This window comes from Solanum tuberosum, unplaced genomic scaffold, assembly GCF_000226075.1.
Source record: "Solanum tuberosum cultivar DM 1-3 516 R44 unplaced genomic scaffold, SolTub_3.0 scf00094, whole genome shotgun sequence".
NCBI classification, from domain to species: Eukaryota; Viridiplantae; Streptophyta; class Magnoliopsida; order Solanales; family Solanaceae; genus Solanum; species Solanum tuberosum.
This window is the reverse complement of record NW_006239020.1, coordinates 168,980-180,867: the sequence shown is the minus strand read 5'-3', so window position 1 is coordinate 180,867 and position 11,888 is coordinate 168,980. Positions and strand designations below refer to the sequence as shown.

Genomic DNA, 11,888 nt, shown 5'->3' with positions numbered 1-11,888 from the left:
AGTTGGGACCGAAAGTCTATCAAGATCGGGTACGTCAAATAGCATCGGCGCATCGTCTAATGTTCATAAATTGTCACCAAAATTTCTAGATTACCGACCCTTCTGGATGATGCAAAGGGCAGTGAAAGTCGGGTTCACCCAATCTCTTTGGCGCATCACCGAGTGGTCTGGATACTTCACCAAATATTCAAGAATCTCTAGTCTACCTTCGATGCCTAGAAGGCAAGCCAAGTCGGGATCGTGGACTCCACTCGGCGGCCTACCGAAATGGTCATGCCATTGCAAAATCACCTATGCCTGCACAATTAGCACACATTATTCAAAACAACTAACGCTTGGGCTGCCTCCCAAGAAACACCTTATTAAACGTCGTGGCACGACATGGAAATTCTTTAAAGCATCTTCCAAATACACCACTTCGATTACCAAAATATCATGATACTCTCCAAAATATAGTTTTAGGCGCTGCCCATTCACTGTGAAAGTTGAGCCCTCTTTTCCTTCAATTTCAATTGCCCCGTTTGTGAACACTTGGGTTACCTTAAATGGACCTGACCACTTTGACTTAAGTTTACCGGGAAAGAGTCTCAACCGAGAATTGAAGATCAACACAAAGTCTCTGACTTGGAATTCATGCTGAAGGATTTTGGTGTCGTGCCAACTCTTTATCTTCTCCTTATACAAGGCTGAACTTTCATATGTTCTCAACCAGAATTCCTCCAATTCGTGGAGTTGGTTTACTCTCCCTTTTGTAGCCTTTTCCCAATTCAGGTTTAGCATCTTCAATGCCCATAAAGCTTTGTGGTCAAGCTAAATTGGTAGATGACAAGATTTTCTGAACACTAGCTGGTATGGTGACATACCAATTGGTGTTTTCAACGCAGTCTGATATGCCCATAGAGCATCATCAAATTTACGAGACCAATCCGTCCGATTTACATTCACCATTTTTGTTAAACAGCTTTTAATTTTCCGGTTTGAAACTTCCACTTGACCGCTTGTTTGCGGATGGTATGGCGTTGCAACTTTGTGTTTTACACCATATTTGCTTAACAACGAGGAGAACATACAGTTGCAAAACTGAGATCCCCCATCACTGATGATAGCTCTTGGGGTGCCGAATCGTGCAAAAATATATCGCTTCAAGAATTTCACCACACTCTTGCCCTTATTGTTGGGCAAGGCTACTACTTCGACCCACTTTTACACGTAATCAACTGCCACCAAAATATACTTCTGACTGAAAGAACTCACAAACGACCCTATGAAATCTATACCCCAAACATCAAACTGTCACAACCCAGAGGTACAACCTAGATGTGACAAGGCGTACTAGATCGCTAAAAGCCAAACACAAGCCACTTAGCATATCATAACATAAAACAATAGAAATGATGCAGAAATTTTCAAACTTTTCTTTACAGTCGAAGTCTTTATAAAAGCAAGCGAAAGTCTACAAAACTTTGTCTCAAACCATCTAAACTAAAATTTGAATAAAACTTTAGGACGCAGCCTATACACGTGTCTAATATATAAAAGAAAGACATAAGAGAAAGGTGATCACATCCTCGATGCTATGAGGACTCACCAAGTCTTCAACTCCTTTGCTTTACTAGAAACCTAGCCTCAAGAATGGCACTCAAGATCGCCAGACCCTACATTTGATAAGAATATAGGCAATAGTACGCATTAGTACAAAATATACTAAATATGTTAGCTAGCATAACTTCATAAGAACATAACATAAGGGTTAGCCAACATAAGACATAAGCCATAAGCATAAGAAAAAATAACATATTCATAAGCATAATCTCCAACATAGTCATAACATGAGCATATATCAACATAAGGCATAATCCAATAGCATAGGAGATACCACATATTCATAACATGGTCACTAATTAGACCTTCATATCATAAGAGAACCATTTCATAAGTAACTTTAAATTATACTTGTGAAATGCAATAATAAGACCCAATAATCCCATTCACACTCAATATTACTTTTAGGTCATCATAATCATACTTACCATCCTTTGATCTCATCCTTAGCTTACTTCATATAGACAAGGGAACTATCACCTTTAGTCAACATATCATGGAAGGCAATTATACCAACAATCCAAGCTAATCATACAACATATAAGATATTAATTAATAATTAGATTCAAGTCATACTTGTGCAATGCATGGATAAGACCCCATAATCCTACCCACACTAAGTACCACTTTAGGCTATCATACTAACTCATTAGTTGGGGACTAGTCCCTACTTACTATTTGCCTCTATTTATTTGAGGTACTTCTCTTCTTAGTATAAGGAAAGTCATCACACATGAATGATCACAAGTTATCAATTCAAGGCTACCAAGGAATAGCACCCTACTAGGATAGACCAAGTTAATCATCTAGCTAACATAACTAAATTATGCTAAGAGAAGCTACCATGGAGATCATACTATCATACAAGTCCAAGCTATACAAGGAAGGGTACAATTGCTCTATCCTCGCTACCATGCAATAGGCTTGGCCCACCTAACTCATGCTACCATGCAATCATTCTATGATGCTAGTGCAAGCTACCCTTCGGAGAGTATGATTCCTCAATTTAAAGCTACCATGAAATGGTCTTGGCCTAACTAAGTCATGCTACCATGAAGGCATTCTATCATGTTAGTTCAAGCTACCCTTAGGAGAGTATGATTCCTCAATCCTACGCTACCATGAGATCTACTAACTCAAACTACCATGAAGGCACTCTATAATGCTAGGTCAAGCTACCCTTAGGAGAGTATGATTCCTCAATCCTAGGCTACCATGAAATGGTCTTACCATACCAAGTCAAGCTATACATGAAGGGATCTTATATCACAACTTCAAGTTATTCTTCTCTAACATGCTTTGATTCATTTTAGTTGAGTAAACCTTTCAACCTAGAATCATTCTATGCGAGAAAACCTTTCACATAATGTTCATTATGTGTTCATGAGAATAACCTTTCAACCAACAGACTATATATCATAATTGTAGACACTTCATTCTCAAGTGTTCATAAAGCATTCACATAGGTTCTACAGGAACATGCATAATCTCATACTTTCATAATATAGGTAATGTGGGTAATGTCCGTCCACAAAAACTCTACTAGTAGTCTACCAAGATCATACAAGCTTCACTCTTTAAGTATTAACATACATACTTCATTATATTAGCCTTACTCCCAAAGCCCTAGTGATCTACATTCATGACTTCAAGCCTTACTATCAAAGCCCATAGTGATCAACATTCATGACTACAAGCCTTACTCTTAAAGCTTTACTTCTTACAATCACCATACTTATCTAGATCACGAGACATTCTAGTCACATGCTTCATTCTTAAGCAATTCTAGTCATATATCATCATAAAGGCTCAACCTTAATCATTACTAGTCATGATCCATCACATGTACTACATTCTAATTCAATTCATGTTCACATGCTTCTATTCTTGAACAATTACTATACATATCACCAATTCTAGAAAATCATCTATCAATCCTCAATTTCCCTTCACAAGGCATAAACCCACATTACTTCAATTTCATCAATTAGACTAGGGTTAGCCATAGAAAACATGTAATTTCATCTTAATATCATGATTCACTTCTAACTCAATCATAAACAATCAATAATCACTCAATTGGATCAACATCTATCATAACCCACAATATTGAAGAAACCCTAACTTAAATTGGGGAATTCTAGGGGACTCCATGAATGGAAGAATCCATGGATGAATAAGCTAACATACCTTGATTATAAATACTTGCAAGCTACAAGGTGCCAGACACCACGACAGGGATCATAAGCCGTGGTCAAGACCACTGGGAGTGGTCCATGGCTATGTATTGAGGTCTTGGTTTCCAAGAGGTGAAAGCATGTCCATGGCCACTCCCACGAGACATCTAGGCCTTCACAGACCGTGAAGTGGCTCGTGTGGAGGGGGGCAACTTTGGCAGCCTTGAGGGGCTCACTACCTCACCACCACAGGTGGCCTCACGAGCTGTGATGGCCACCACGAGCCGTGAAGTCTCTCGTGGTCCAAGACAGTGCCATGGCAAGCTTGGGGAAGCCTTGAACCTTGGCCCTTTGCCTTAGTTCATGCCCTCTAGTCTTGACCAGTAGCCTTCAACATAACCATAGATGACCTACTAAACTACGAGGTGTTACACAAACAACTCCACTTCTAAGAGAGGATTGAGAGGCAATTCATGCTTTCTTGATACCCCACCTTGTTTTTGGAAATGGATGCATTGTTTCACAAAGTCATGCGCATTTCGGTATAGAGATGGCCAATAGTAACCACTGTGAAGCACTTTTGCTGCTGTCCGCACCCCACTGTGATGTCCACCGACATGTGATGTGTGGCACGCATTATGAAGGGCATTGACTTCTTCTTTCGATACACATCGACAAATGAAGTAATCTGCACATTCTCGAAACATATATGGTTCATCCCAAAAGTATTTCTTTATATCAAACAAAAACCTCTTCTGCATATAAGAGTTCAAATCCTCCGGCATAATTCCACATACCATATGGTTAGGAAGATAAACATACCAAGGGATGTTGCTTTGAGTTAGCCTTATCACTGTTTCGTCTGGGAACTCAGCCATAATATCCGTTTCCTTGGGGTTGGTCACATTGGTTTCTAACCGTGATAAATGATGTCGCTTGATTTTCACACCCATTTCGATCTTTTACTTCAAAATCAAACTATTGCAACAACAAGACCCACCTGATCAACCTCGGTTTAGCCTCTTTCTTTGCCATTAAATACCGTAATGCTGCATGATCAGTATGAACCATCACATTAGTACCCAACAAGTATTCCCTGAACTTCTCAAATGCATAAACTACAGCTAATAGTTCTTGTTCAGTAACTGTGTAGTTATGTTATGCTCCATTTAGCGTTTTGTTGGCTTAATAAATTGGATGAAAGAGCATGTTGCGCTTTTGCCCTAACACGACTCCTAGAGAGGTACCATTTGTATCACATATCACTTCAAATGGTTCGGACCAATCCGGGCTAATGATCACTGGGGTAGAGATTATAACACTCAAAAGCTTTTGAGCAAGCATCATCAAAAAGAAACTTCGCCTCTTTCTCCAATAGCTTACACAATGGGTGTGCAATTTTTGAAAAATCCTTGATAAATCTTCTATAGAACCCTGCATGCCCCAAAAACCTTTGAATGCCTTTAACACATATAGGTGGTGGTAACTTCTCAATAACCTTGATCTTTGATTTTTCAACCTGCAGTCCCTTCTATGACACTTTGTGACCTAGGACTGTGCCTTCTTTGACTATGAAATGGAATTTTTCCCAATTAAGGACCAAGTTGGTTTATACACACCTTTGAAGGACCCGCCCAAGATGAGCCAAACATGTCTCAAATGAGTCACCTACAACTGAAAAGTTATCCATGAACACTTCAATTGAATCTTCCACCATATCAGCGAAAATCGAAAGCAAGCACCATTGAAATGTCGCTAGAGCATTGCATAATCCAAATGGAATCCTCTTGAAGGTGAAAGTCCCGTAGGGTCTTGTAAAAGTGGTTTTCTCTTGGTCTTCTAGTGCAATAGAGATTTGGTTGTACCCAAAGTAGCCATCCAAGAAACAGTACCATCCACACCCTGCAAGTCGATTAAGCATTTGACCCGTAAACGACATTGGAAAATGATCTTTCTCGATCCAAGAGTTGAGCTTTCGATAATCCATGCATACTCTCCAATCGGTGATCGGCCTCATAGGGATAAGTTCTCCTTTTTCATTCGGGACCACCATGATGCCTCCCCTTTTGGGTACGCATTGCACTGGGCTCACCCATTTGCTATCCGCAATAGGATATACTACACCTCCGTCTAGCCATTAAATGCTATATTTCTTCATCACCTCTTGCATAGGTGGGTTTAGTTATCTTTGATACTCAACACTTGGTTTGCACTCGCTATCCAACTAGATTTTGTTTGTGCAAATTCCGGATGGAATACCTACAATATCAGCGATAGTCCATCTAATGGCTTTAATGTATCTTTTCAACACCTCAAGAAGCAATTCCACTTGCCATTCAAGCACGTCAGCTGCAATGATAACGTACAAGGTATTATTTTCCCCCAAGAATGCATACCGAAGATGAGCGGGGAGAACTTTCAACTCAAGCTTTGGTGGTTCCTTTGTGGATGGTTTAGCGGGAGGACTCTCTTGATTCTTTAGATCAATGTCTAGCTTGAATGGGTTTCTTGAGTATCCATCTAATCCCGATAGGTCAGCGACCACTTCATCATATCCTTTAACTTCGGTTTCATCATAATTCGAAAGAACAGCCTCAAGAGGCTCAACCCTACACATTATTTCGCTCACACTAGACACCGCTTCATAAATCACATCAATCATTGAGACTACATGAATATTACTAGGTTGCTTCATTGATTTGCACACATTAAAGGTAACCTCATCTTCATTTACCTGGAATATCAACTTCCCACTTTGAACATCCATTAGAGCTCTTTCGGTTGCCAAAAATGGTCTACCCAAAATAATAGGAACTTCACCATAAAACTCACAGTCAAGAATAACAAAATAAGCCGTAAAGATCAATTAATCAACCTTCATCAATATGTCATATAGTATTCCAACATAGTGTTTGATCGACCGGTCCACCATAAGAAGCCGCATTGTTGTGGATTTTGGTTCACCCAGCCCAAGTTTTTTAAAGATTGTGTAGCGCATCAAATTTATAATTGCCCCAAAATCACACAAAGTTTTAGCAAATTGAAGCACACCAATGGTGCATGGGATAGTGAAAGCCCCAAGATCCGCTTTCTTTGTAATAATCTCAGTAGTCATGATGGCACTACAATTATGAGAAACTTTGATTGTTTTGAAGTCCATGCTTCTCTTCTTGGTGACCAACTCCTTCATGAATTTTGCATATCCTGGCATCTCCCATAATGCTTCCACTAATGAAAGATTTATAGAAAGTGTGTTGAACAAGGATAAGAATCTTCTGAACTTTTAATCCTCATTTTTATTTTTAAGACAGAGAGGAAATGGAGGAACTATTTTGTGTAGAGGTTGCACTATCTTTGGAGTTGAGGTAGCCTTTTCTTTATCTTTTTATAACTCACATGTGGGGCTTTGCTTAGGATTGTACTCCTTCTCTTTGAGCATATCACTCCCCAGTGGTTGAACGAACTTCTCTTCCTCATTAATATCGTTCTCTTCTTCGTGAGCATTCATCCTATTATTATCCCTCACATTACCAACCGCTATTTCCACTTCGAGTTACAACCGCCAAATATTTGTCACCATAAGCCCTCAGAGTTGTTGCACACTCAGCCTCACCCCTTGAAAATACCTTAGGTTCCATTTGTGCTGAAAGTTGACTCAGTTGACCCTCAGGTTTTTTGATTGCATATGCGTGAGAATTCACTCTATTATTCAATGATGAGAAATCAATTTTCATCTCCTTAAGCATGTCATTAGATCCTTCAACCTTGTCTAGTATACGTGACAATAATTCATCCAGTCGTGGGTTACCCGAACTACCCTTTGATCTCGAATGTCACTTGGTTATGTGTGGTACTCTTCATGACTCTCTTCTTTCCTCCAAGAATCATTATGTTCAGTCCAATCTTTATTGTATCATCTCCGCACTTCTTCTTTATGCAATTTCCAACCTTATTCCCACACTCCTTTAAGTAGCTCGGGTGAGAACCCTCCTCAAGTCTAAACACTCTTCTGACTTCTTTGGTTTCACCAACCTTCTCTAGCACTTGTTTTTGTAACAAATCCATTTGGGACATCATGTTGCTAATATTGTCGTCCCTCTCTTTCTCCTTGTCAAGTTGCTCTTTTGTCATCCTAAAGTTTAAGGGAGAAACTTGGTCCTCTTGAGTGTACCATGCCTAATTGATCTTTCTCATTTCATTAAGAAGGGACGAGGCTACCTCAAATGATTGTAACATTATTCCTCTCAGAGCCAGCTGGTCGGCTACTCCTTTGTTCACTGATTCTTAACTCCGGTAGATATATTGAAGTATCACATCACTCGAAAGCCCATGAGTAGGACAATGTAATAGCAACTTTTGAAACCTCGGCCAAGTTTCATGAATCGGTTCCTCTTCTACTCGCTTGAAGTTTTGGATGTTGTCACATAATTTTACCATTTGAGGGTGGAAAGAACCTTATGTAGAATGCCTCGGTAAGCTCCTCCCATGATAAAATGGAGTCCCTCGATATCCCTACTAACCACTTGGTTGCCCCCCCTCTCCCATGATAACTAAGGGTTTCTCGATCTTAGTGGGTAGGCTGGACCACAGCTGTAATAGTTTTCTCTCTAACAACTATTACGGTTCAAGTGAGTTCTCTCGAACCTCAACAAGCTTAACATGATAAACAATCCAATACCTCATTTTATCTACTCTCTAGAGCTAGATGGGTAGAATTGAACTTAGAATTCACTTTCTCAAGCTGAACCCACAACAACCCAATATTTACAAATGCTAATTTATAACCATGGCTTTACACCTCTCTCTCAAGCAAGCATAAAACACTAAGTGCAATTGAAATAAACATTCCAATTTATCAATTTAATAATAGCTATAGATCAAACCCACTTCAAAAAAGTAATAAACTCAATAATCACTAACACCCATCGACTAAATTGGACAATTAATCATATGGTCATACCTCCAAGAATGGAGGTTTTAGCTAGTCATCATAAAAAGTAAGAATTCAATACCTACAACATTCTCCATGGCAGGGTATTAATTTCCAAACCTTTAAAATGATTCAACGTAGCTTCAATTACAAAACCCAATTCAAAATCTACTTGAAAAATGCTTCAAAATTAATAACAATAGTTCTTTCGTTCTAAGACTGAGTTTTCGCAATGATTGGATGCCTTCTCAAATTTCAAAAATCAATTTATATCTTTCCAAAATTTGGCCTTTGGGGTAATTCGGGGAGGTAAGTCATGCTTCGCCAACTCATCGGTGAGTCACCAATCGCTCATGTCCATCACCTTCTTGTCTTGAGTATTCATCCTCTGCACACTGTGACTTTAGGCGGTCTATATCAGATCGCCCAATGGATTCCACGATGAGCCGTTTTCCCTCTTGGATCGCCGTGTTGCTTGCATCATCATTAATTGTTCTGTAAGAATCAGTGGTCTAACTTCTCTTCGCCGATCCAATCGGCGAGTCACCGATAGGGATTTTCCTTCGCCCAATTTCTCTCATATGAGGAATGATATACTGTAACTTTTGGTGAGTGAGGAGGCCACTAGGTGGATCGTTGAGTGAGGTTGGCGATCTTTAGTTTTGTTGTTCGTTTCTTTGCCCGATATTGTCTTTGCCTTGCTCCTTAGCCTTCATAGCTGCAAATCAACACTTTAACATCAGTTTAGAGTATAAATTAGACATTTGAGGACACTTAAACTATCAAAAAAAAGCCGTAAATGAGTCAAAATCTCAAACTCATCACCCAGTTCACGAGCCATACCGATGGTTCGTGATCCCATACATGGGCCGTGGTTGGCCCTCGTGGCTGATAACTGAAATCTCTGAAACTTGCCTTATTACCCTTTTTGAATCCGAGGTGTTACAATATCTCCCCCTTGGGATCATTCTTCCTTGAAGGAGATTCAAGCTAGTACGAAGAGAGTAGAAGAAGAACTAACCACCCAACCATCAATGCAATGTATATAACCAAGCGGAAGTATCGACTCCAAGCTAAGACGTAATCAAAACATTATAAGAGGGGTGAAACTAAATCTAACTGCCCATCATGCATGCAATGAACTTATCCGAGGAGAAAACATCATCTCCAAGCTAACATTCGAGGAGGGAACATCAACTCTAAGATAAAAAAAATACTCAAATGCATATATTCAAGGAATACATATCAACTCTAAGCTAAAGGCATGCTCACCGCATCATATCAAGTAGTCTACATGCAATTCATACTCATGTGCATATAAACATGTAGAAATCAATCAAATTGACTCATTTTCTCAAAACATGAACCTTTCATAAATCATGCATAGTAAGGAAATCATGGAAACATACAAGACACATGACTCCAAAAATGAAAAAACCATGAGAAACTCATTACCTCAAGCTAGAGGAGGAGTAAAAGGAATGAGATGAGGATATCTGGACATCATATCGACCTCAGCCTCCCAAGTAGCACCCTTAACTAACTGATTCCTCCACAACATTTTCATGGAAGCTACTTCTTTATTCCTGAACTTCTTGACTTGGCGGTCTAAAATTTCGATCGGAATTTCTTCATAAGAAAGATTCTCTTTAACTCCCGAACCTTCTAATGGAACTATGGATGTTGGATAACCAAAACATTTATTTAACATAGAGACATGGAAAACTGGATGCACTGATGGCAACTCATTTGGCAAATCTAGCTCATAAGCAACCTTACCAACGCGTCTCAAAATATGATATGGGCTTATATATCAAGGACTAATCTTCCCTTTCTTACAAAAACACATTACACCATTCATGGGTGAAATTTTCAAGTAAATCTAATCATGCACATCAAATTTAAAATTCCTTCTTCTTACATCGGCATATGACTTTTGTCCACTTTTAGCCGTTCTCACCCTTTCCCTAATAAGTTGAACTTTCTCTATGGCCTCATGTACAACCTAGGGACCTATTAGGGAAACTTCACCCACCTCAAACCATCGTATAGGAGATCTACACCTCGTACCATATAATGCCTCAAATTGAGCCATATCAATACTTGAGTGATAAGCAAACTCAATCAATAGCAAATAGTCATCCCAATTACCCTTAAAATCAATCTTACAAGCCCTTAACATGTCTTCCAAAGTTTGGATAGAAAGCTATGCTTGCCCATCGGTTTGGGGAAGAAAGGTTGTACTAAGCTTAATATGAGTACCAAGACCCTATTGGAAAGACACTCAAAATAGAGAAGTGAATTGGGTACCACGATCAGAAATAATGAACAAAGGCACTCCATGCAAATTTCCCATTTCTGTCAAGTACAACTTGGACTAGTCCTCAGCCGAATAGGAAACCTCGACGGGAAAAAAATGAGCCGATTTCATCATCCGATCTACTATAACCCCAATTGAGTCATGTTGTCGTCGGGTGCGCGACGAACCAATAATAAAGTCCATGTTCAAATCTTCCCACTTCTAAGTAGGAATACTAATGTCTTGGGATAAACCTCCCGGTTTATGATGCTCAACTTTTACTTGTTGACAATTAGGGCACTTAGTCACAAATTCTGCAATATCATTTTTCATCACATTCCACAATAGACCACCTGTAAATCATGGTACATGTTGGTCGCTCCCGGGTGAATGGAATACCAAGAACTATAGGCTTTAGACAAGATTCGTTCCCTCTAGTTATCAACATTTGGAACTCATAAACGACCTTGATATCTAAGTACGCCATCTCCCCCTTGGGAGAAAGCCTCAATGGATTTCTTAAGCACCACTTCTTTTAAGTCAACCAAAATTTGATCAAGACCTTGCTTGGCTTTCACATCCACCACTAAAGACGATTCTGAACCATTGTGGACCATAACACCACCCTTGGTAGAGTCCATTAACCGAACACACAATCGGGCCAATCTATGAACATGTCAAACCAACTCTTTCTTTTCTTCTACAATATGAGCAACACTTCCCATAGATAACCGACTAAGAGAATCCGCCATCACATTTGCCTTTCTGGGGTGATAGTGAACACTTGTGTCATGATATTTCAATAAATCAAGCCACCTTCTTTGGCGAAGATTTAGATCTTTCTGATTAAACAAATATGACAAACTTTTATGGTCGGTAA

The 11,888-nt window shown here is 39.4% G+C and overlaps 1 protein-coding gene across 1 annotated transcript; it reads right to left on the bottom strand.

Annotated features, from left to right (window-relative positions):
• Positions 1–4,757: 4,757 nt before the first annotated feature.
• On the bottom strand, positions 4,758–5,832 carry LOC107060728 (RNA-directed DNA polymerase homolog). The gene is made up of 2 exons (XM_015308962.1): positions 5,399–5,832; positions 4,758–4,875 (listed from the first exon to the last, which is right to left on the bottom strand). Exons 1-2 carry the CDS (start codon positions 5,830–5,832, stop codon positions 4,758–4,760), a joined length of 552 nt encoding a protein of 183 aa, XP_015164448.1.
• Between the last annotated feature and the right edge of the window lie 6,056 nt (positions 5,833–11,888).